This window comes from Varanus komodoensis, unplaced genomic scaffold (genome assembly GCF_004798865.1).
Source record: "Varanus komodoensis strain SLA01 unplaced genomic scaffold, ASM479886v1 scaffold5, whole genome shotgun sequence".
In the NCBI taxonomy this organism is placed as follows: Eukaryota; Metazoa; Chordata; class Lepidosauria; order Squamata; family Varanidae; genus Varanus; species Varanus komodoensis.
Genome location: NW_025336087.1, coordinates 48,440,961 through 48,465,271, shown reverse-complemented (window position 1 = coordinate 48,465,271; position 24,311 = coordinate 48,440,961). Strand labels below are relative to the sequence as shown.

The 24,311-nt window shown below is 41.3% G+C and overlaps 1 protein-coding gene across 1 annotated transcript; it reads left to right on the top strand.

Annotated features, from left to right (window-relative positions):
- Window positions 1-10,581: 10,581 nt before the first annotated feature.
- LOC123031472 (cytochrome P450 1A1-like) lies at window positions 10,582-23,928 on the top strand. The gene is made up of 7 exons (XM_044446491.1): window positions 10,582-10,643; window positions 15,959-16,795; window positions 18,492-18,615; window positions 19,137-19,226; window positions 19,426-19,546; window positions 20,564-20,650; window positions 22,512-23,928. The coding sequence occupies exons 2-7, from the start codon at window positions 15,977-15,979 to the stop codon at window positions 22,792-22,794; spliced, it is 1,524 nt and encodes a 507-aa protein (XP_044302426.1). The 5' UTR covers window positions 10,582-10,643; window positions 15,959-15,976; the 3' UTR covers window positions 22,795-23,928.
- The last annotated feature ends 383 nt before the right edge of the window (window positions 23,929-24,311 follow it).

The window sequence follows — 24,311 nt, the reverse complement described above, 5'->3', positions numbered from 1 at the left end:
TTCTTGAAGAAAATCCTTATTCCAAGGGACACCTGTGAAACTTCTGAGAGTGGAAACCAGCCCACCATCTTTCAAATAAAGAAAAGACAAGAGCATGATTCAGTATTATGAAATGGCAGATTCTGGACTCCCAAGGAAATGCTGGTACGTGCAAATAAATATAGGAGCTTGAGCTCAGAATTGCATGGATATACCTTGCCAAGATTTGGACCTGTGGGGAAGTACATGGCTTCCACCAAGAGTACATGGCTTAGTGAATGGATTTTACAGTTCTACAGATCTGTGAGCAGGAAATTATTAACAAGCACTGTTCCCCATGCTATGCCATCGTAAAAAAAAAAAAAAATCAACTTGCTAAGTATCTGCAAGGTATCGCTTTTACCACTTTTAAGGAAAGGTTTTGCAGAATTCAGGTTTCAGCAGATGTCAACTGCAAATGTTTGTGATGGCTGTATAGAAGACTTATCTTCTGTGCAATATATGTAGTATCTTATTCTGTGTCTCAGCATATCAGGTGGCCAACAGAGCCATCATGACACTCTTATTCTCAGATATGCACTAACACATATTCCTCCAGTCAGCAGCAGCTAAGAAAATGAAAGCCAGCATGGTAAGGAGAGTAGCAGTTGACTGAAAAGCTGATCTTTCAGCTGGATAGGTCACGTCAAACTTAATATAAGTGTTTCTCTGTTTTGTTTTGAATAAAAGTGGTTTTACAGTTGCCAAATAAGCATTGGGATGTCCAAATGCTCATACTTTATACCACAATTTTAGATAATTTACTTTTGTACTGTACTGTCCTTTTAGCCTATGGCAAAAAGCAATATACATTTCGATTTGGTTTGATTATGGAGTGGAACTACACAGATATAAATGCATTTCCAGTTATTTGCAACGAATTGTTAGATATCTGTGCCATTACTGAGATTCCAAAAACCAGATTTCCCACAGAAATTCTATCAGAACGTGTTGTTCTATCAGGAGGAAATCTGTTCATTCCCCTGCAGTCACTGCCAGCTGCAGTGCCCCATGGCTAGTGGGACAAGAGCTCAGGAGTTCCATGTCCGACCCAGAGTCATGCTCCTGATACCTTCAAAGGCTAAAACTGTGCACCACAACTGCGTACTTATTTTCCTTCCCATGGATCAGTGGGGGGAACAGGCACAAGTTGCGGTGGTCTGTTAACCTTGGAATCTTCCCACGTCCCCCAGGATCGCTTTGCCCATCTCTTGATCAATAGATAATTTCTTAAACATTGCAGTTCTATATAGTGATTTATTCAAGGTAATCTCTTGACAATTTATATTCTCTTAACATAGTAATGTTTATGCTCATGAACACTTAATATTTTACTCTTTAATAGGCATGGTAAGAACTCTACAAAATCTGTTTTGTGATATACTGCTAAGCACTATCTTATTTTAGTGTGACACATTCTTCATTGTGAAAGCCTTGGGGAATCTTCTCAATGGGAATTTTTGAACAAGTATTTGTAATTTTGAACTGTTATTTGAAAGAAAAATAAGCATCTGAACACTGCCATATTGCTCAAGTCTTTTGACAGATTAATTCTCCAAAGGACAAAATAAATAAGAAACCTAAGATATTGCAGCACTGCTGGAAGATAACAGAAACAGAAACTTTAAAATAAGTATTGGTGTAGAGTTCAAAGTAATTTGTTTTTCAAAGATACAATTGAACACTCACTATCTGTTTAAACAGTGGCTGTGTAAATTTGGGCTGGCCTTCTCTGGTCTACACAGGCTAGTTTAGGGAAGGACTAATCAAACTTTAGATACACTACTACTACTAATACTACTAGTAGTAGTGCTAATAAAAATAGGAAAATGGAAAATGATAAAATGCTGCTTTCACTGATTCAAAAATTAGAGCCATATTACACTTAGCCTTGCAGAGTTACAGGGACAAATTCCTTATTTTGGCCCTTAAATTTCTACCAGCTTTGGCGGGGCGGGGGGGATATTTATTTATTTATTTTATTAACAATATTTATACCCTGTCCTTTACAAAATGTCCCAGGATGGCTTACAACCATAAATAAATCAAACAATAAATAAATACAACAAAATACAACATAACATAACAAACATAACAAAGCAAAGCTGAGCATAACAATGTTAAAACCTAGTTAAAATAATTAAATATTAAAGTATTGGGCAAATAAAATGGGTTTTGCCCGGTGCCGAAAAGAGTATGACGTCTTTAACATCTATAAAAAAGAATTTAGCCATTTTCATGACAGAGCTTAGTAACTATGGTGTAATAGGTTCAATTAATTGTGTCTTCCTTTCTACCAATGGTATAATCAACCTCCTAGGCCCACAGCAGGTCCTTGAAACACTTTATTGGTCTCTCTTGTTTATCACAGCTCCCACCTTGAGGTGTGAGTAGCCACACTTGTCCGGTGTTAAAGGGGGGCAAATGAGTTTCTTTGGGTGCTAGGGAACCTAAGAAGAGCAATTATTCCACTGTTCCTTCCACTTTTCCCTTTTGCTTTGGTATACTCCACTCACCCCACTTTTGCCATTTCACAGTGACCAAGTTCGTACATTGTCACTGGCAGGATCACTACCTCCAGTGGTCCAAGGCTATCCTTCACATTTGGAAGGAGCAGGTGTGGTCAAGAAATGGCATACCCTCCTCATGCTGGTGATGTCTCTCCAGGGAGGCCAGCAATTGTGGTATGGAGACAAATGTCCCTTCCCTTTCCCAGGTCTTTGCAGCTTCTTACTACTAAGGTAAAGGACCCAAGATGGTGGAAATGGTTTCCATGCTGCAACAATAAGGAATGCATTAGGCCAAGGATAGTAAGTCCAAAGGTGGCCCTGTGTCATAGGGTTTGCAGAGGACAGCCATATAATGGAAAGGTTGCTAAAGGACAGTCCTCTATCCTTTAGAGGGGGTTTGGCGGTCAGAAACATGTTATAGCCCCCCGCTCTTCTGTGTTTCTGTGTACCTGCCACTCTGGCTTCTGTCCCTTTGGTTCTTTTCTCTCATCTCTGTATTTCTGTTTTTTCCCCTTTTTCTTTTTACTTTATTGACATTCCTAAAAAATCACAAAGTTAAACCATTTACATGATAATAAAATCAAACATGCATCATATTATACACACAATAGTTTCCAAAGCTTAAGCTGACCAGCATTCCAGCCAGTTTCACACTTGGTCTTCTGTATTGTTTGAATCCCTATCACAAATAGTGGATACCATATTTTCCTAAAATTATCTTGTTTTATTTCTCCTCTATATAATCTAATCTGATTAGTCAATTTCTCCATCAATGAGATCATTTATATTCTGTTCAGAAATCTTTGCAAGGAGAGGTCTTTATAATATTTCCAGCTTCGGGCAATTTCATTCTGAGCTGCTTCTATAAGTATCACCACCCACTCTTTATTAGATAAATTTTCATTTCCATCCATAAATAATGCAACAAGTAATAAAGCTTCATTTAACATTATTTTTTCTTTTGTTATATTTTCTAAGCAATTGATTACTTCATGCCAGAATGCTTCTTCTTGTTGTTGTTGTTACTCACGAAGTCGTGTCCGACCCATCGTGACCCATGGACAACATTCCTCCAGGCCTTCCTGTCCTCCACCATCCCCCAGAGTCCACTTAAGCTCACACCGACTGCTTCAGTGACTCCATCTAGCCACCTCATCCTCTGCCATCCCCTTCTTCTTTTGCCATCTATTGTTCACAGCATTAGGCTCTTCTTCAGTGAGTCCTTCCTTCTCATTAGGTGGCCAAAGTATTTGAGTTACATCTTTAGGATCTGGCCTTCTAAAGAGCAGTCAGGGTTGATCTCCTCTAGGACTGACGGGTTTGATCGCCTAGCTGTCCAAGGGACTCACAGGAGTCTCCGCCAGCACCACAATTCACAGTCCTCAATTCTTCAGTGCTCAGCCTTCCTTATGATCCAACTTTCACAGCCATACATTGCAACTGGAAAAACCAACCTTTGGACAAGTTATCCACACATGCTCTAATGATCCTTTATATTCACAGTTTCTCCAGCACATTTCTGGTATCACTCTGTTAATTCTATGCAATTTCACTGGGCCTTTTAACACCAGTTCCTTAGATTTGGATGATACTGATTTGTATGGTTGACTAGTACATATTTTTTCCAATTATTTTCTGATATACCAATGTTTAGATTAGTCCCCCAAACTGTCTTAATTCCCATATCACTACCATATTCTTTATCAATAATGCTTTTATAAATAGATGAAATTAATCCTGTTTTTCTTATCCTTTTCTATGAAGTAGCTTTCTAATTGTTAATGGGCCTGATCCCTTATACAGCTGAATCGCAAAATTCTTATCTGAAATAATTGGAACCAATTAATTGCTATTTGTGAAGTTTTTTTCTTGAAACTGTTTAACTGTAATTGGTTTCCCTTGCATAAATAAATCCCTTATTCTGTAAATCCCTATTCCCTTCCAATGCTTGAAGTGTATATATTTCTCTTGGGGTTTAAATTCTGGGTGCTCTGGGCACAGGGGGATATAGTGGGGTCTCTGTGTTTCTCTCTCTCTCTCTCTCCCCCTCTCCCTGAGACTCCCTTTTATTTGTTTGGCCAGTCTTTCCTTCTGTCCTTCCCTTTGTGTCATCTGTTTTTCTGGCCCTGTTCCAACCTGTCTTCTTTTTTTCTCTTCCTGTCTTCTCCCTCTTTGGCTCTCCTTCTTTCCATCCTTTACTTTGGCCCACTTTCCCCTCTTCCCTCTGTGTTAGAGCCGGGAGAGCAATGGATCCACAGGTTTTATTGGGAGAGGAAGAGTCAGTGTGATGAAAATTGGCTGGAGGGGGCAAGGTCACCCCCACTGCCAAGAACCCTGTTACCCCAAGAGTCCTTGGTGGTGGGGTGTGGAGGTCACCCCCCCCCAGCCATTTTTCAGCAGGGGGATTTTTCCTTTCCTAATAAAGCCAAAGGAGTGATCCTTCCATTGGCTTAATAGGGAGGGGAGCCCCTTCCAAAACAGCTGAGGTTGGACAGCGTTCCGTCTCCACCAAGGACACTGTTGTCTCCAAATCCTTCTGTGCAAATGGATGGAGGAGGGGCTGATAATTTGGCAGGCCCCTTAGCCTGGTCTTGTGGGTGCAGTGACGCCCATGGGTGCTCCACTGAAGACCGCTGTTCCTTTTGAAGAGCTGCCCAGTAAAAGTCTGATTTAAAGATAAGGAAGCATAGGAATGAAAGCCAGGGCCTTGAATTTCCTGTAAACAGTTGGGACCCTGGCAGCCAGGCTATGCCAGCAGCTGGTTACAGTTTTCCCTAGTAGGTTGACAGGATTGTATTTCCATTTAAATTATGCTAATGCTTTCTAAATTTGCACCTGTACTTCTGAATTGGAATATGTAAATCTAACACAATGCTGTTCTTTCTGTTTTGGCAATGTGGAACTGGTTACCCTAATGTGGGCAGACACCTAAGATAAATACATCACTCAAGCTTGCCTTTTTATTTTTATTTTTAAAGGTGATGTTAGGCCTAAGCTGAGAAAAAGTTCCAGCTTCTTGAGGGATCTTTTGGGGCTGGCATTTCTCTAGGCAAAAAAGGCAATTCAGAGGTCTCCAAAGTCTGCTAAGTCACTTAAACTACTCCTGTATAATGATTTAACATGGAAGTTAACTTCTCTCTATAGCTAGAAAGGTGTACTGCAGGTATTCTGCCCTCACATAACATAATTTCCAGAAATTATCATCCCAAACCATGTGGATGAGTGTGGTTTGTGCTGACAGCCAACTGATGACGGTAATAAACTTGAGCGTAGGCATCTTCCGTTGTGCTGGTTGAAAATGTGACAAAGGCTTCCAGCTTTACTTTGATTAGGTATCATAAGACATCAAAGCTGCTTTCACAACACACCTTTCTGCATATACATGGGAGGAAAGGTGTGTTTGAAATCTGTCATAAGGGAGAGAGAGATTGCATGTCTTTTATTGGTTCTTTCAACTGATGTTTTATTTGCCTTATTTTTGTGCTGTTTATTTTGCATGTTATTGTTTCATTGCATCTTGTTCCATTTTATCGCATTACTGTCATAAGCCACCTTGAGCAATATTTGGTGCTAAGGCAGGATACATTAACAAACAAATAAATACCCCTCCCCCCATGCAAGGAATTATTTGGGAACTTCTAATATACGAGACACAAATCTGGGACGGAAACTAAACTCATCAGTGTCACCTAAGAAGAATGGATGTGTATTTGGGAAGCCAGTGTGCAGTACACACTTTCCAAAGGAGCACGGCATCTGAGACTATTCCCAGATTCAGCATCAGGTACATGAGAAGTACTGCACATGTGTATATTCGGGTGCCAGTATATGGCTTGAAACCCTATTTCAAAATAAATGCTCTATTCTTCATACGGTGCTATACTCGTTTTAGAATACATGGTTAATATTTTTGTTCAGGGAAAAGAAATGTCATGTGAGAATGTGAATGTGAATGCCAACTGTGAGGATCTGGACAGTTAAACAAATGTTGCAAACATATGATGGAAGGAGAGAGAAAAAATACACAAATAAGCAAAGGGTCAGGAAAACATGTGCATCATTTGAAAAGACATATTCACCTGCAGAAGAAAGAGAAAGCAGGGGTAGTTTAATGCTAGTTTTTAAAAGGGACTGAAAATAAAGGAAATGCAACAGAGCAAATCAGATAAAATTACAATTCTGGCATTCTGCAAAGCAATTCTATGCTTTGGAAATATTTTGAGCAAAAAAAATCAATTGCGCCTCCTGGTGGCAACCAAAAAAGTGACCAACTCTCAGCGTAGGAATGCATTTTTTCTGATTCGCAGAAGCAAAGCAAACACACACAGTTAAAAAAATAGAATGAAATATGGATCATACCTGTCAGGTTATACTTCATATTAGGACTTCAAATATATCCATACATAATTCACAGTATTAGAATGGATATAGAAGAGACAAAGAGCATAAGACAATAGAATATGTGAATCTTGCTATTATATTACTATTTATTTCTATTCTATATTGTCCCATAGGTGAAGCTCTCTGGGTGGTTTACAACAATTCATAAAGACAATATAATTACAATACAAAAATCATAAAATCAAAGCAGCATTGAAATAAATTTTAAATAGCTAAAACATAGAGTAAAAAATGACACCGTAAAAGAAAGAATGAAAATCACCTGGGATGGGTAGTCCCCTCAGGTTCCTAAGTAGCTAAAGCATTTGGTGCTGAGAAGATTACAAATCTGGTACCAGGAGGACTGCAGTGGAAAGATTGCTCCCTAGATGGGGGCCACCACAGAGAAAGCCCTTCCCTTGTTGCCACCATCTGAGCCTTTCTTGGAGTTGGTAGCCACAGGAAGGTCCCAGCCATTGAAAGTAGTGTCCAGGTAGGTTGTGACTGAGAGAAGTGCTCTGAAAGGTATTGTGGGCCTAAGCCATGTAAGGCTTTATTGGTTAAAGCCAACACCTTGAATTGGGCTCAGAAGATACAGCCAGCCCGTGCAAGCAGGCCGGAAGTGGTCTTATATGTCTGCACCTATTGGTTTGCTGCAGCTTCTGACTGTCTTCCAGGGCAGCCCCATGTAGAATGCATTGCAGTTATCTAGTTTAGAGACTACTGAAACCAGGCTATTCCAGATAGGGGCATAACTGGGCCACCAGTAGATGGCACTCCAAACCACTGAGGGTACCTGGGCCTCAAGTGGTAAAGACAGATCAAGCACTTCCAACCTACAAACCTGCTAAAAAAAGGTGATCCATTAAAGCAAAAACCAAACCAGAAGTATTATATATTACCACTAAACAGAAGCCAATTCAATTTAAAGTCAATGGGCACAAGAGCTGTAATGTTCAAAGATGTTTATGTGTATAAATTGGTTCAAAAAAGCAAGAATGGTAATTTTTACCAATATTAAGTTCCCAGAAGCTCTCCTTTCTGTAACATTTGGATTTTTGAGAGTGTTGTGGATGCTCCCACAAAATGGCTGCCATGGTGGGCACTGCTGGTCACAAGACACTAATTTCCCAGAATGCAAACTGGCAAGCCTGAAAGGAGGGCAACTTGTTCAAGAACTTAAATAGAAAAAGGTGAGGCCTGAAACCAAAATAGGAAACCATTTGAACTCCTAATAAAGATGGTGCTGGAGGGCCGTAGATCACTTTGCAGAATGCCAACCTCCAAATATGAAAAGTAATTAATTAAAACACCTTGCAATAAAAATCAGAGCTGGAAGCCTATTTGGCACCATGCCAGAGACTCCAAGTTTTGAATTCTGTATTTCCCATTAGTGCCACACTGTGAATACTGTCTGAGTTAAGGAACCCAAGTGGGATGGACTGGGCAACATCATACCTATGCATTTCTGCCTGCCTTTGGCGAGTTCTAATCTTCCTTCTGCTCTGGAAGTCATTTTAGACTGTCAAGGGACTTGACTATATGCTCCTCTGTAGGCCACAAATAAATAAATCCAATTCTCTGTTTGGGAAGCTACCTCCACCCACTTCCACTGGCACTGATTTCCCAACTGCTGCTGGTACAATCTAGTCACAGGCAGACTGCCTCTGTGTGAACTAGACTACAGGCCTAGCTAAGCTGGGGAAGGGCTGTAGCTCCATGCTAAGGGCATGGGGGAGATCCCTGGTTCAGTCCTGGGTATCTCCAGGTAGAGCTAGGAAAGGGCCCTGCCCGACTTCCTACAAAGATGCTGCAGGTAATCTTGAGCTAGATGGCCTGTGATCTGTCTTGGTACATATAAGGCAGCCCCCTAGATGTAACATAGGCAGCCAAGTGAGCTGTTCTCCCAAACTGTTTTACTTGCTTAAAAACAACTGGAGTAAGGATTGGATTGCAGCTGCTACATTAGAAGCGATGGGCAAACCTCCTCTTGTACAGTGTGTCCTTGGACAAAGAACTCATGCGCCCACACCTAGGCTGCTATTAGCTGAGCAAACAAACAGAACCAAATACCTATATGTAGTCATTCCTTTTTTGTAGCTACTTGCACCTCTTTGGGGTCATTTTGATCAGATAAACAGTCATGTGCTAGATCCTCATTGGCCATTCTGTGCATTGAAAGGGTTCTTCTGTTCCAGGATCCAGCAAAATTCCCAGTGGAGGAAGAAGGCTGCCAGTTCTGCATTCCCCCAAGCAACACCCCTTCTTGCCCTGCACACTGATCCCGGAGTCTCCCAACAGAAGGAACCCCAAACACTGCCTTCCGTTCCTTCATCTGGGATAAGTATAGAGCACCAAGTGCTATTGTGGATCCAGACCAACATCTACAATATACCATGTATTATATACAGTGAATTTTAAAGATGCTAAATGAGAAATAGTCTAAAGAAGTACAATTTTTCATTTTAGTCCCAATGAAAACATTTTAGTCCCACCCTTCCTCAACCACATGAATAAAGCAGAAGGCCAGATGAGGATCTTCCATGAATTTAACTTGTGAATTAAGACCATGTTTTCCTACATCAGTGCTCAGTGTCTTCAACACTCATATCTTCCTTTTGTTCTTTAGTACTAGAAACAATTGGAAAAATACAAAGCCCGGCTCATGTCAGGTAAACAAGATGCATTACATCCTCACAGGATAATAACAGGTTAATTTTTAACATGCTTTCATACCTATTCCATCTGGAATATTTCAGCTTAATATTTAATAGTAGAGATACATTATTTAGCATTTCTAATCTGTTATATATTAGGTATAATTAAGGGATTTAAAATGCCCAGTCATTTCAAGAGAAAGTTGTTCTCAATTGTGCAAGCCAATTCTTTCCAAGTTGTCTGGTTGCTATGTTCTAGAAATTTTACTGAAATTTTAATTCCTTCCAGAAAACGTATTTGACATACAATGAACAGCGGAAAACTGCACAGAGGTTTGATAAAAGAAAAAGTGGTGACTATGGCTACTTTTGTAACTGATAGCAAGTTATGCAAACAAGATTCAAATAGTTATTCTTTGAAGCTTAAAAGAATGACCAGAGGGGTGCACAGAATTATGTTAGTGCAAACGGAGCTAGAGACTCATGAGAAAGAAAAACAAACAGCAGAACACTGTACACCATGTTTGGTCTAAAAGGAAGAGCAGAACTGCTAGGAAAAAGCATAGGAGTTTTTTGTGTTTTTTCCTAGGAAGTGGACAAAAAAGTATATGTTCTAAGCCCGGAGTAAGTAAGTAATGGGTTAAATGGGAACATTGACCCAACAGTGCATGGATTAGGTTTGCACACATTCTTCAGAAAGAGAAGTTCAGAGTTGGTCAAAATGAACTTTGCTTACATTCAGATTAGAAAAATCGATTACTTGGTGGAAGAAAAACTGGAAATCTCTCCGCAGAGTGTTTCTGAGTTTGAAATATGTTTCTACTGCACCCTCTACTGAGGGCAAAGCAGCCTACAATGTACATGGTTCGACCCACTTCAATTTTAATCCAACATCGGACAGTTTAGTCTGGACTTTTTATTTGTGTGTGTGTGTGTGTTGTGGGGCGGGGCGGGGGGAACGCCACAGCCGCTATTCATATGCTGTTCTTTTATATGGAAAGGAGGAGCGCGGCCGAGGCACACGTGCGGGCGGCGACCGCGAGAGGAGCCACAGCTGCGCCGCGTCCGCGGACCCGAGGTGAGCCCCGGCGAAGGAGGCCGCTCGCCCACCGGAGGCCGCGCTGCCGCTGCTGCCCGCGACGCCTCTGCGTGCCGGGCTCGGGGCGCTTGCATGGGGGCGGGCGGCGGCCCTCGGGCATGCCGGGCCCCCTTGCCTTTGCCCCGCTTTCGCCGGAACCCTGGATGCCCCGACCCGGAGCAAAGGCGCGCGCACCCGGTCCGGGAAGGTCAAGGCAGGGCTTGCTTTGAGGACAAGATACGCCTCCATGCAAGCGTTCTTCATGTCAGCGGAGTGTAGTTGAGCGCTGGAAGAGGGGATCCCCTTGGCCTGGCACTGCTGATCCTTGCAGATCTGTTGCATGTCACTTTTCAGATCTAGCAATGGAGCCCCATCTACCTTCCAACCACCTCTGACCTTGGAATGTCTTCCTTGCGAAGTACGTCTATGCTTTCTATGGGAGGGTTCTTTCCCAAAGCAAGCAAGTAAAAAGACATTCGTGAAGCAGACAGGAATGTAAATGCAAAGGCATCGTTTGCATAACTGTGTATAAGGTGCCTGGCCGAGGTAATAAGCTGGATGAGGGCCAATAAACGGAAGCTCAGTCCAGACAAGACGGAGGTCCTGTTGGTTGGCAGATAGGGCTTCCGAGAGGGTGAATTGAACCTAGTCCTGAATGGGGTTGCACTCCCTCTTAGGGACAAGGTCTGCAGCCTTCATTGGAAGCTCAGAGTGAGTGGCTGGCCTGGTCACCCAGTGAGCTTCATGGCTGAGTGGGGACTAGAACCCAGATCTCCCAGGACCCTAGTCCAACCCTCTAACCACTATGCCACACTATCTCACTGTATTTGTTTTTGGTGTGCTTACCAGAGGGGGCTTTTTTCCTGCAATCAACAATTCATGGAATCTCACTGAGAGACCAGATGACATCTCTTCCATTTGTAAATCCTATATGTTTCCTTGCCACTTTTCCCATCTCTCTTTTTTTAAATAGAAAGTTGCTAAGGTGAAGAAGATGGCTACACAATGTCTTTTGTTGCTACAGGTAGGAGCTCTCCTTATGGAAGCAGCCTTGACCTAGGTACCTGTGAAAAAATGCTCTTCTGAACATATGCAGAGTGTTTTTGTCTCACTAGCAGGCAACCACAACCAGTCTCCATGTAACTATAGCTAGTTGTCAATGGTATGCTAGTAGGATATTGTGTTGGGTAGAAACACAACAGCCCCTTCCAGAAACTCAACAGTAGAGCCTTTACAAGTCATAGTGAACAATATAGGCATAATCCTATGATTGTTTAGACAAGAAAAGTGTGATTGCACCCGGAAGAGCAATCATATTCCAATTCATTCTTGAAACTGTTGGTATTCCAGAGAGAGAGAGAGAGAGCGAGAGAGAGAGAGAGAGAGGTCATCTTCTATTAAATACATATTCAAGCAGATATAGAAACTCATATGAGAAATGAAAATAAACATGTGAGCATCTTCTAAGAAAATGACTGAGTATATTTCTATCTCTGCCATGCATAATATTTCGATAAAGAGAAAATATTTTTGTGGATGTAAGAAGAAAGGAGTTCTAACCTTGGTTTGTCTTTTAGAGAGCTTTTGTACTGTAACTGAGAGATTGAAACTGAGAGAACAAGAGAGAGATCAAGAAAACACTTGTTTATGTTTGGAAAAAACTTGCACAAAGCTTATCCAGAATTCCTTGTTCCTAAAAATAACTCTGAATGCACACAGTTCATGAGAATGAAGCCAGTACATGATCCAGGAATTCAGCATCTAGGGAAAGGAAGCTTTGCAGTAAACTGTTCTAATGTCAGGGGCACATTCAGAGAAACTTTAAATCTGTTCAAAGTACATACCCTTCACGTGCTATTAATAACAAGAATATCATAGATAAGAACTCATACACTCATTTCAAGATAGCTTCAAAATACAGGCTCCTCCAACCAGAAAAAATAATTACATGTTCTGTTATTGTTAGAGAGTTCCCTGGGATTTTCCATTTACTATGTTTCATTCCATCACATTTTGTAAGAAATATTCTGACTCCTGCTTGTCTGCATGCAGTCTCCAAAATGGTGCCCATGGTGTACATTTCTTTTGGCACCCACTCCGGATTTTTATTTTATTTCTTTTCTTATTTTTTTTAAAAAACACTTAAAACTGAGAGCATGCCATGCTACAAAATGAAATGATTGTTTGGACATCAGTGTTGCAGTTAGAGTCTTGCAAAATATACCTTTCCTCTTACCAGTTGACATGCTGGGAAATGAGTGTTTCCTGACCGGTCATGTCAAGCAGGGTAGCCAGTTGACGGATGGGAAAGCCGCATCATTTGGCAGCCATTTGTGGGAGCTCCCACAGGACTTTCAAAAGCTCTTATGTGCCCAACAAGGTCAGGGATCCCCTGCTCTAGTGCTCTAGTGCATCCATCCTGCTATTATAACCCTCCCCATGTTCTAATTTCTCCCCTAACCTGATCAGGAACAAGTTTTACCAACCCTGCCCTCCTCATTTCCCAACAGGGCTCCCAAGCAGCTGCTGCTTCCTCTACGTATTTGCCACTTGTCCCTGGCTTGGCAGTGGAGACCCACCTTGGATTAGTTGCTGATTTCTTCCTAGCACACATTTACTCAGTATCTTGTAAGCAACTATACGCGTAAAGGATGGCTGAGAGCTTAACTGTGACTTGTCTGTACTAAGACTCCTTTGTGGAGAGGATCCAATCTGTCACTGCCTCTTCAGAATCAGGGTTTGATTTAAGTAAAGTGTTTTCACTTGGCCATGGAGGAATTTTATTCAAAAGCTTCCACAGCCAGGAGTGTCCTTTATTTGTCGAACTGCCCCGAGAACTTCAGCTATGGGGTGGTGTTGAAATGGAATCACAACAACATGTGAACAAGAGTGCTTCTGAACATATGCATATATTATGTAGTGCTCGTTGTTTACATTCTGTGGGGATCAGGGGAAGTAGATGTCAAAGAGAGCTGACCTCTTTTTAAAAACTAACAACTGATGGTCACCCAATTAGCACCATGGAATTATGTATTTTATCATGTTGTAAGCCGCCCCGAGGTTTCGGCAAGGGGCGGCATAGCAATGTTATAATAATAATAATAATAATAATAATAATAATAATAATAATAATCCCTACTCATCTCTTGGTAGCTACAGCAGCAAACTAGTTAAAGAACTCTGTGCACTTGCTTTGAACAAGCCCTATTGGACTCAGTGTGCAAATGAGTGGCTGTAGCACATTTGGACTGATTTATCACACACACACAACCACACACACTTATTTATTTTATCTCCCTACCACACGATAGCTGAAGCTCTCTGGGTGGCTCCCAGCAATTCTGAAAATACAGATAATAAAAGCACAAGTCAAGTTTACAGAAGTGATAAACCCAGCAGTTCAAAAACATGAACTCAGGTAAAAGAGCCCAGATTGATTTAAGCAACCTTTTATATTTTCACTTCAGTGTTATCCTCGGCCATGAGGCCTAGAAACTGCTTTAAAAATATGTGCAAAGAGATTCAGGATTCCATGCACTGTATATTACCCAAACTTTTGTTAGTGAATAAAAATCAGAAGGAGAAGTTACATTCCTGACATATTACAAATGACTGTTCTTATTTTGCTCACAATTAAAAGCAAAAGTGCAAATCTCCCTTCTTCTTCTTACTATTATTAGAATATTTCTATGCCGCCCCTTGCCGAAGCCTCGGGGCGTCTTACAACACAATAAAATACAATTCTTAAAGTAGCTTCTTGGTGTAAATGGCAGACATCTTTCATGGGCCACTGCATGCCATGTTCTACATAAGTCTGTTTCATGGGAGTAGCTAAGTACAAAGGCTTGTTTGATGGGGGAATACACACCTACACACATGGTCACTATTTACTATGCACAGCTCTGTTTTAAGCATTCTTGTACTCACTGACTGGGTTCAGACAACACAATGAACCATGCTGAAGGAGTGAGCATTGGTTGAACATAAGTTGTGGTTGAAACGTGGGTTATCATGTTGTCTGAACCCAGCCATGCTAACAAACCATGTTTGTTAAGCACAAACAACCCACAGTTCAGAATCCAAAAGCAAACCATGGAGTCTCATAACGGGTTGCTTGTGGTTAATGAAACCTTATTTCTTAATGCAGCTGGGTTTAGATAAGTTAACTCCAAGTTTCAACAACAACAACCCATCTTTCAGCAAAACCCCTTGAGTGTGGGTTTTCTTGTTATCTGAACCCAGTAACTAAAATATATAAGCTAGTCCAATTAAAGCGTAGTCTTTAGAAGGTTTTGGATGATAATGAAAGCACTTGTTTTCTTAGCTGGACGTGGGAACATGGTGTTGCAGAGGAGCTTTCCCTAACCTGGTACTCTCCATCAGTTTTAGACTACAACTTCCATCAAGTTCAGCCCTTGTAGTAGTTGTTCAATTCCTCTGCAAGGCACCAGCTTAGTAAAGGCTGCTTGAGAGCTACAACGTAAGTTCTGAATTAGTAGTGGCAAAGTCCTTTCTGCAGGTGTAGCTGTGGAAGTTCAAAGTTTTGTTTACATATGGAAGAGTTCATATTGCTCATGCAAACATTCAGAACTGGTATTCATCCTTCTTTTTATAGGATATATTTTTAAAGTTTTCTAAGTGTTGCAATATTCAAAAATAATTTATTTCAGAAAATGTATGCACCACTTTCCATTGGTTCTTTAAGCAGCAGTTCACAAAATGGCATCACAACAAAATGCGATAAACCCAATCTATACATTAATAAGGATAATGATACAGCCATGTTAAATCATGTCCAAAACAACACATCTTTCCTATTCATGTATTAAGTTACATGAGATATATTATTTGTCCTCTGTGATCATTATTCTTATTGTTCATGTTCTTATTCTTGATTGTTTGGTGTTCAGTTGGTGAAATGTTGCTCTAAAGTTTGAAACTTTTGGAAAATGGATTGCTCAAACCCAGAATTCTATCCAGGACACAGGAGAGAAAGGTCAAGATACAAAACTCTGTAAGTTGCAAATCTGTTGGATGCTGCCTTCCCTAACTGCTGGGTTAGAGGGAAAATGTAGTTGTACCACATGGGGGCCAGTGCAAGTACATAAAGATGCATGGATGAAAGACGCTGGAGTTCCTTTTACAGATTGACACAGGATTTCCTTGATTGTATTCTTGACCCTTGAGATAAAGCAGCAGGTTTCTGTGGTATGGAAGGAAACTGAGCTGCATGTTCCACATGTCCACACAGGCACACTTTTCTATGAGAAGTTATGGAAAACAGTGGTTTCAATTTCTGGTATTCTATTTTGCAGATCCTTCCTTCTGTGAAAATGAATCTTGCAGCTCCCGAAGCGGTTTCCTTTTCAGAGATGACCATTGTCTTATTTATGGCAGTATCCATTCTAATGTCTATAAAAATGTTACTGAAGAGCAAACAACCACATCCACCAGGTCCTTGGTCACTGCCAATTTTGGGGAATCTCCTCCAACTTGGAGAGCATCCATATCTTTCCTTGGATCTCATGAGGAAGAAATATGGAGATGTGTTTCAGATAAAGTTGGGGATGGTCCCTGTTGTGGTAGTGAATGGGCTTAGTGCTGTGAAGCAGGTGCTTCTGAGAGACGGGGAGAATTTTGCTGGCCGACCCGACATGCACACATTCTCTTTTTTTGCTAATGGGGAGAGCTTGTCGTTTTCTGTGAAGTACGGGGAGAGCTGGAAGCTTCAGAAGAAGATTGCCAGCAAAGCGTTGAGATCCCTCTCCAAGTCTGAAGCCACGTCCTCAACTTGCTCTTGCCTTCTGGAAGAGCACGTTTGCTCTGAAGCTTCAGAACTAGTGAAAACCCTTGTGGAGCTTTCCAAGAGTGGGAGCTTCGACCCGGCGACCATTATCACTTGCACGGTTGCGAATGTCGTGTGTGCCCTTTGCTTTGGCAAGAGGTATGACTACAATGACCAAGAATTTCTGAGTGTGCTTAAGCTAAACGATGACCTTCTGAAAGCCACCAGTGTCTTCAATCCGGCCGATTTCATACCGTATCTTCGCTACCTTCCGCTCCCTGCTGCAAAGGCTGCTTGCGAGTTTTACGGGAATTTTAATAAGTTTGTTGCATGCCGTGTAGAAGATCACTATACCACATACGACAAGGTAAGCTGTTCATCATGAAATTTAAAAAAAAAATCCTTGAGATCTGTTTGGATGATTTGATACCCATAGAACCACTACAAGCTGGTTGATTATGAATTAAAAAATACACCCAAAGACAGACCAAAGCCAGCTGGCTCATCGACCCAGGTTTTGGTTACACATGCCAAGTTTGTGGATAGAGAATTTAACTAGGTGGTGGGAAGAAAAAACTATGCGATTGAATGTGGTACAGTGGTGTCAAGGACTGACTGCAGAAAGAGTCAGCCTGCCAATAAACATTTTAAATTGCCATTATAATTAGATGTTGTTAACAAAGAAGCCTTTCTCATTAACACCTCCTAAAGTGCTAAGTTCTCAATACACCAAATAAGCTTCAATAGTAAAATATGGTGGCTATAATTGTAACTTGCATGCCTTCTGGAAAGTGCAAGTTTACTGTTGTTGCTGCTGCTGCTGCTGTTATTGTTATTAATTATTATTTATCGCATTTGTATGCTGCCCCATAACCAACGGCTCTCTGGGCGGCTCACAGTGCAATATAAATATATTTAAAATACAGATAAAAATAAATAACAATAACAAACAAAGCATAAAATGGTAAAATTAAAATGCAATATGAATACAACCGTATAAATAGGAAACAGGAAAATAAACACACTATAGCCAATAACAATAGGGATGCAGGTGGCGCAGTGGTTTAAACTGCTGTGCTGCTGGGCCGGTTGATCTAAAGATCGCCGGTTCGAATCTGCACAACGGGGTGAGCTCCCGTTGCTCCGTCCCAGCTCCTGCCAACCTTGAATTTGACAGCCTGCAAATGCAAGTAGATAAAAAGGTACCACTTTGGTGGGCAGGTAACAGCGTTCTGTGCACTTCGGTGTTTAGTCATGCCGGCCACATGACCACGGAGACTATCTGTGGACAAACGCTGGCTCCCTCGGCTAGGAAACGGAGATGAGCACCGCCCCCTAGAGTCAGACATGACTGGACTTAACGTCCAGGGGAAACCTTTACCTTTACCTTAACCAATAACAATAACCAATAAAACAATAAACCAGCAGCAAACCAATAGAAGAGAATTCCAAAGGTGAGGTGCAACAACCAAGAAGGCCCTGTTCCCCTTTACAAGAGCTGAGCAGGGCTGTGAAGGGCAGGACCTTTGAGGGCTCTTCATTCACAGGGTCGCCGTAAGTCGCAGACAGCTTGGCAGCACCTCACGACAAAGATCTGGACAAGTATGCACCTCTTTTCACACCAAGCAACACAGATACCAACTCATCAGGCTTGGGTATCCTAGTCCGATTTCCTAGACTCATTTATAGAACTTAAAACAAGAGTACACATATATATTACTTTCAGATTTTGAGGTCCTGAAATAACCATATGGCACTGCTGTTTCCTACCAATTTGCATACATTGACTCCTAAGTCAGTGTGCATATATGGTTGACAAAGGAATATATTGTTCACATTCTTAATCTTCAATTAATGTTTATTTATTAATGTTAATATTACTGATTGTGGTTCCCCAAGTAGTTTCTCTCTGTAGTTTCCAAAGCCCTTTGTTTGGCCAGGAGAAAAAGTACAAAGTCAGATTCTACATAGTTTGATAAAGAATTAAACTTTCACTTACCAAGTCTGTAACTTTAGAAGTGGCTAGATGAAAATAACATCAAGGGTGTGTTTGTTTCCTTTAGAACCATCTCAGAGACATCACGGATGCTCTGATTAATGTCAGCAATGAAAGAAGAGCTGATGGGAAAACTGCAGCCATATCTAATGATAAAATCATAATTACTGTCAATGATATTTTTGGAGCTGGTAAGTATTAAACATTTTTACTGCTAGCAGGCATTTTATATATGTCCCCTAAAGCACAGTTGCTTTGGGGCTGAGATGGGAAGAGTGCCTGCATCTTTGTTACTAAGTGCAGTAGATATGACTTAAAATTGGTGGAAAGAAGCACTCCAGATTCCAGTCTCTTTGCCCCAGTGTCTTCTAATCTGATCCACCTGGGTGAAGTTTGTGTTGAACTCAACATGGCTAAACCACATTGAAGTCATCATGGACAAACTGGAATGGAGTATGTTAAACTGGAATTGGTCCAACATTTATAGCACAGTTGGATGCAATCTCTAAAATTCAGCATGAAAAACCCTGTAAATGTGAGAGCATGTTGGACTATTGAACCGTTACTTCTCATCTAGGAGTTCTGACCCAGGAATGTATCTTGGTGGAGGAGAATTACATGATATTCTGCCTAGCATTCAAAATAGACAAATGTCCAAGCTTTGCCTGTAAATTTTAATTTAGTCATATGTTCTAATTCTTTTATTTTGTAGGTTTTGGTACCATGTCATCATGTTTGGAATGGGTATTCCTGTACTTGATAAGCAACCCAGACATTCAAACTAAAATTCAAGAGGAAATTGGTAAGGTTCTTGATTAAATCAGGAACGGAACGGAACGGAACGGAACGGAAAGGAAAGGAAAGGAAAGGAAACCACACCACACCACACCACACCACACCACACCACACCACACCACACCACAGGAGAGAAGAGGAACAAAATTGAAGCCATTAGTTATGCAATGAATTGAATTAAGCATGACTTGTTTTGTTTTTTGCAGATGGAAAGCTTGGACAAAAGCCACCAAGGTTTGGGGATCGAAAAGATCTGCATTATACAGAAGCTTTCATTAATGAAGTTTTTAGGCACAGTTCCTTCATTCCATTTACTATTCCTCACTGGTAAGAAGCAACACTGGAGAGCAACTTTAGTTAAATGTGAGCTTGTGCTGCCACTACCATTATTTATAATGGTATACGTGGTTGACACAGAAGGGCCCAAGGCAAGCCTGCAGCCCACCCTAGGCGTGGGCAACCTTTTCCAATCTAAAGGCCAAATTCCACTTCAGAGATGCTCTCAGAAGCTGCGTTTCAGTGTTTATTATGCATTCACGGTAATTTTTAACAGACTTTTCAGGGAATACTTGTCTGAAATATTAAGAAAGGCATTTCAATGTTTAGAAGGGGGAAAAAACTCACAAAGATTAGGAACCAGCAAAGGATTGGTGGTCAGGAAAAGAGGAGTGTGAAGCAGGGTTAGGAGGTTTGGCCACACCCCAGACTTTACATTGGTAGAAATTTGGCATAAATTTGGCATAGAATTAATTGAGGTTTTACCAAAGAAGGTTGTGAGCTGGAATGCTTTCCTTGCTTATGGGTATTTTCAGCCATATTCAACACTGGGACAGCTCCGAGTTCAGGCTGAAGGCAAGGCATTGTCCACTAATCCCAGTTTATTCTGAAAATGATTCAGAAGCGCCATCAAATTCAGTGGGGTTTACTCTTAGGTAAGTGGACTGCATCCTATGCATGGGAGCAATCTCCAAGGAAGAACACAAGAACCTGTGGGGAAACTTGTCATGCTGGTACATAGTCAACGATTTTGAAAACACTGCACAGAATTGAGGTGTCTCTTCATCAACTGTGATAATAGGGAGAAGATTTCTTTTTGATGGTTACATTTGTTCGTACAAAAACACCATGTCTTAGCAAGAAATACAGCCCAAAGGAGCCCAGCCGCAAGCCCTCTGTAGAGGGTTGGAGCAAAGGGCTGGTCCTCACACATTTGGGACAAGATATTTTTGTCCATGCTGTTTGTAGACAGTCCTAGCAGCATGGGATGGTTTGAAGCTGTTATGCAGATCTAGAGGCTCCAGAATTTACCAAAACGTCTTGTTTCATTTCAATTATCTTTTGCAGTACCATCAAAGGTGTCCATCTCAATGGCTACTACATTCCACCAAACACTTGTATTTACATTAATATGTATCAAGTAAATCATGATGAGTAAGTATCAGAACAATGGATAATGATAAATATTATATTTCTTCATGGCATTATAATCAATATTTTTCTTGCATTCTACCAAACCTGAATATATACCTTAAATTAGGTGGGTGATTCATTAGAGGCAATAGTAGTGCTGAGGTAAAGCTTTTTATTTATTACATTTCTATGCTTCTCATTAGACAAACTTTTTGGACTGCTTATGGGGCAAGGCTTAAAACTATAAAATACAGTAACATAGTAAAACATTCCAGCAAGAATTGAAGACAGAATAAAAGCAAGATGGTAAGCAAAAAAAAAAAAAAAGGTGGCAGCAATGCAAAGATCGAAATTGCACTCATGCAGTTTTTAAACGGAAGGGTCAAAAAGCGCTTAGCCCACCTTTCTTTTTTGCATGTGGAACTTTGGAGGAGAATGTGTGTGTTGTGAGTTGGGTGGGGCTTCCCTGAAATTCAGAGAAATTCAAATTTTGGTGTGTGGGAGTATGGAAAAGTACTAACATTAAATGAGGATCCCTAGGGTATGGAATGGGCTTCCAGGGGAGGTGATTGAAGCCCCAGCGGTGATGGTGTTTAACAATAGGGTGGACACGCACATGGTAGGCATGTCATGAGCGGAGCCAGCTGGAGCCAAGGGTCAGACTAGATGGACCAGGAGGCCCCTTCTGACTTATTCTGTTTCTGTGTAATCCAGGGGTTCCTCTTTTTTATATTTTTCTCTTCACTCCTTTGAAATGCCGGAGAAGACAATCATGCTAGGGAAACTCGAAGAAAGAAGAAGAGGGAAACCAAATCAGAGATGGACTGACTCCATAAAGGAAGGCAGAGCCTTGATTTTAGAACAGCTAAGCAGGGATGTCATGAATAGGACATTTTGGAGAGCTTTCATTCATAGGGTTGCTGTAAGCTGGAGATGACTTGACAACACATAACAGTTTTTCAGACAAAACTAAATTATTTTCTCAAGCTCTCAAGATGACTGCAGTACCCTAAGTTTTGCCAGTGTGGCCAGAATACTCCCTTGGAAGACCACTTGCACTGGCATAGAATCCTTCCCAGAGGCATTCCTGGGAAGAAAAAGATGTCTGCTCCACAGGGGGCCTTGTTTTAAAGGAAGAAGGAAAAGAATGAAAGAAAATCTCTTGATCCACCTTATCAGGAGCATTTACTCAGCAGAAAGCACGGTGCTCATTTTCCCTCTCCAAAGTCGCTGACATTGACCCTCTTGACACTCGGATGGGGGTGACTCAGCAAAGCTGGCAGGAATATTGGGGTGTATCCAGAAGGCTTATCCCAGTCAAAGGAGGTGATACTGGTTCACTTTTTTCCAGTTGATTTCAGGTTTACTTGGGGCAATGACAGAAGTTTTGGCTAGGCCTTCCCTGGCAACAGCCTGGCTGATTGAGCCTTAGCTTATCTTCCCAGCTTAACTCACCAGCTGCTTCTTCTAACCACCTCTTAATTGGCCACACTTGCTGGGAATGATGGGAGCTGTAATACCAGGGTACCACTCCACCTTAATACATTTATGACTTGGGCAACCTAATCTCTTCTTCCATTTCCAGTTGTCTAGGCACTTTTACCATCCCATTGAAAATTCATCTATAGAGATTTGTGAGGAATATAATAATGCTTTTTCTAGCAAAAAGTGGACTCCTTCAAATTCTGATATGAATCAAGGGATGTTACTTTCCTCATTGCTTAGGTGTGGCTGAGTTACGTGAAGCACAATGTTGAATATGGCTACTGGAATGACATGGATGTTCTTTAGGCCACAGCAACTATCTTTGCATCCTGTTTGAGTAACATTTCATAACAGCCTCTAACAGTTTCTTTTTACCTCTTGGTTCTTTTTATCACAGGTCCTTGTGGGCCGACCCTTACTTGTTTAAACCAGAGAGATTTCTGAATGAAAATGGGGAACTCAGTAAGACCTTGACAGAGAAGGTTTTGATCTTTGGAATGGGGATACGAAAATGTCTGGGAGAAGAAGTGGCCCGCAATGAGATCTTTGTTATCCTTACTACCATCTTGCAACAGCTGAGGTTGGAGAAATCTCCTGAAGAGCAGCTGGATCTAACCCCAATGTATGGGCTCTCTATGAAACCCAAACCGTATCGAATTCAGGTTGTTATGCGCACTTGAAAAAACACTTAAGGAGAAAACAAGTTTGCTAGGACACAAAACAAAACAGCGCAGCCATGCAGTGTTATATAATGCACAGCAACCTTCCCAAGCTGTTGCCACACAATCATTTTGGAATTCAGTTCCCATCTGCCCCAGGCAGCATGGCTGATGGGCAGTGATGCTGGGAGTTGCAGTCCAAAACATATGGAAGGCACCAGGTTGGATCTCTGTGGGACATTTGCTGTGATGACCATGCTGTTTTATGGGTTTCGTTGTCCAGCCTGTAGGGATTCTGAGAACATAATGCTAATGGAGCGGCTTTTATATAAGTTTAATGAAGGAAGGAAGGATTAGCTGGATAGTTTGGCTTGAATCCTGACCTGCTGTTGCTTGTGTACCTGTATGTTTTTCCATATAGGGCAAATAAATTTTGCAAGGAGGCAATTCAGATTGGGGCAAGCATTAATACCCCTGGCCCAGCACCATGTCTCTGACCCTGCCTGCATAGGGGAGCAACTTGTAATGTTCAGAAAGACCTCCTGATGCCACATCTCAGCTGGCCCTCAGGGACAGCATCACCTGTTCTGCTGGAGGTTGCTTTGTTCTCCAGCCCTCTTTTGAAGTTATGTTGGCAAGATGAAGTTGTATACATATATTACCTTGGTGGAGCACCCTCTTTCTCTTTTCCCTGCTCCACATCCCAGAATACAATTTGGTAGGAAAAGAAGCAGGCACATAGTATTGATGATGGTATTGTCTATCCACACACAAGAGGATGTGAACTGAGTAAAAAAGTTGGGTGGAGGATGAGAGAGAGAGCGAGAGCGAGAGCGAGCGCTGAGGTATGAAAAGGTGAAGAAATAGGCATACTGAAATACCTTAAATTAATCTTAAAATATCAGTATGCAGTTGTGTAAAGGTAGGCAGGATGTTTGACCCCATAATTCTCCTGGTTCTCGCACATTTTCATTCCCTGCTGTAGTCAATAGATCATGGATATACGGAGAAGGATTTCCTCATAACAATCCCTAACATTTCTGTGCGCCAAAATGGCAATGTGGGAAATTATTTTCATGGAATATTGTATCTTTCAACTGTCAATCAGTAGTTAAAACTTGATAGTTAAAACTGTCAATAAAATATTTCAGATGATATTTGTCAGAATTATACTTGAGTCTTTTACTTCTGAGTAGACTTAGGCAAGATTGCACCATTTTGTCAAACTCCTAGGAAGCACCCACTAAATGCCACACAGGACTCCTGGAGAGGCTGTTGGCCACCTTTGCCAAAGAGGAACGAGCAGTGGCCGAAGGAAGCTCCTACTGGCATCCATTTCGTTTTGTTTTGTTTTGCTTTTCTTCTCTCGAAAGTGTCCCCATGCTTATAGATACTGAAGAATTTGGCCTGCAGTCCAGTACATGCCTACTCAGAATTAAGCCACATTCTCAGGAAAATGGGTATAAAACCACAGCTAAGTAAAGTGATTAAAATCTTGGGTTTAGCAGAGGCACTTGGTATTTTGTCCCTGTTCGACA

What these genes read in the sequence shown, in the direction of transcription:
- LOC123031472 (XM_044446491.1), top strand. Translation starts at nt 15,977, where the DNA reads ATGAATCTTGCAGCTCCCGAAGCGGTTTCCTTTTCAGAGATGACCATT. An exon ending in CAATGATATTTTTGGAGCTG is followed by an intron (nt 18,616 to 19,136) that starts GTAAGTATTAAA and finishes TTTATTTTGTAG; the next exon opens with GTTTTGGTACCATGTCATCA. An exon ending in CCATTTACTATTCCTCACTG is followed by an intron (nt 19,547 to 20,563) that starts GTAAGAAGCAAC and finishes TATCTTTTGCAG; the next exon opens with TACCATCAAAGGTGTCCATC.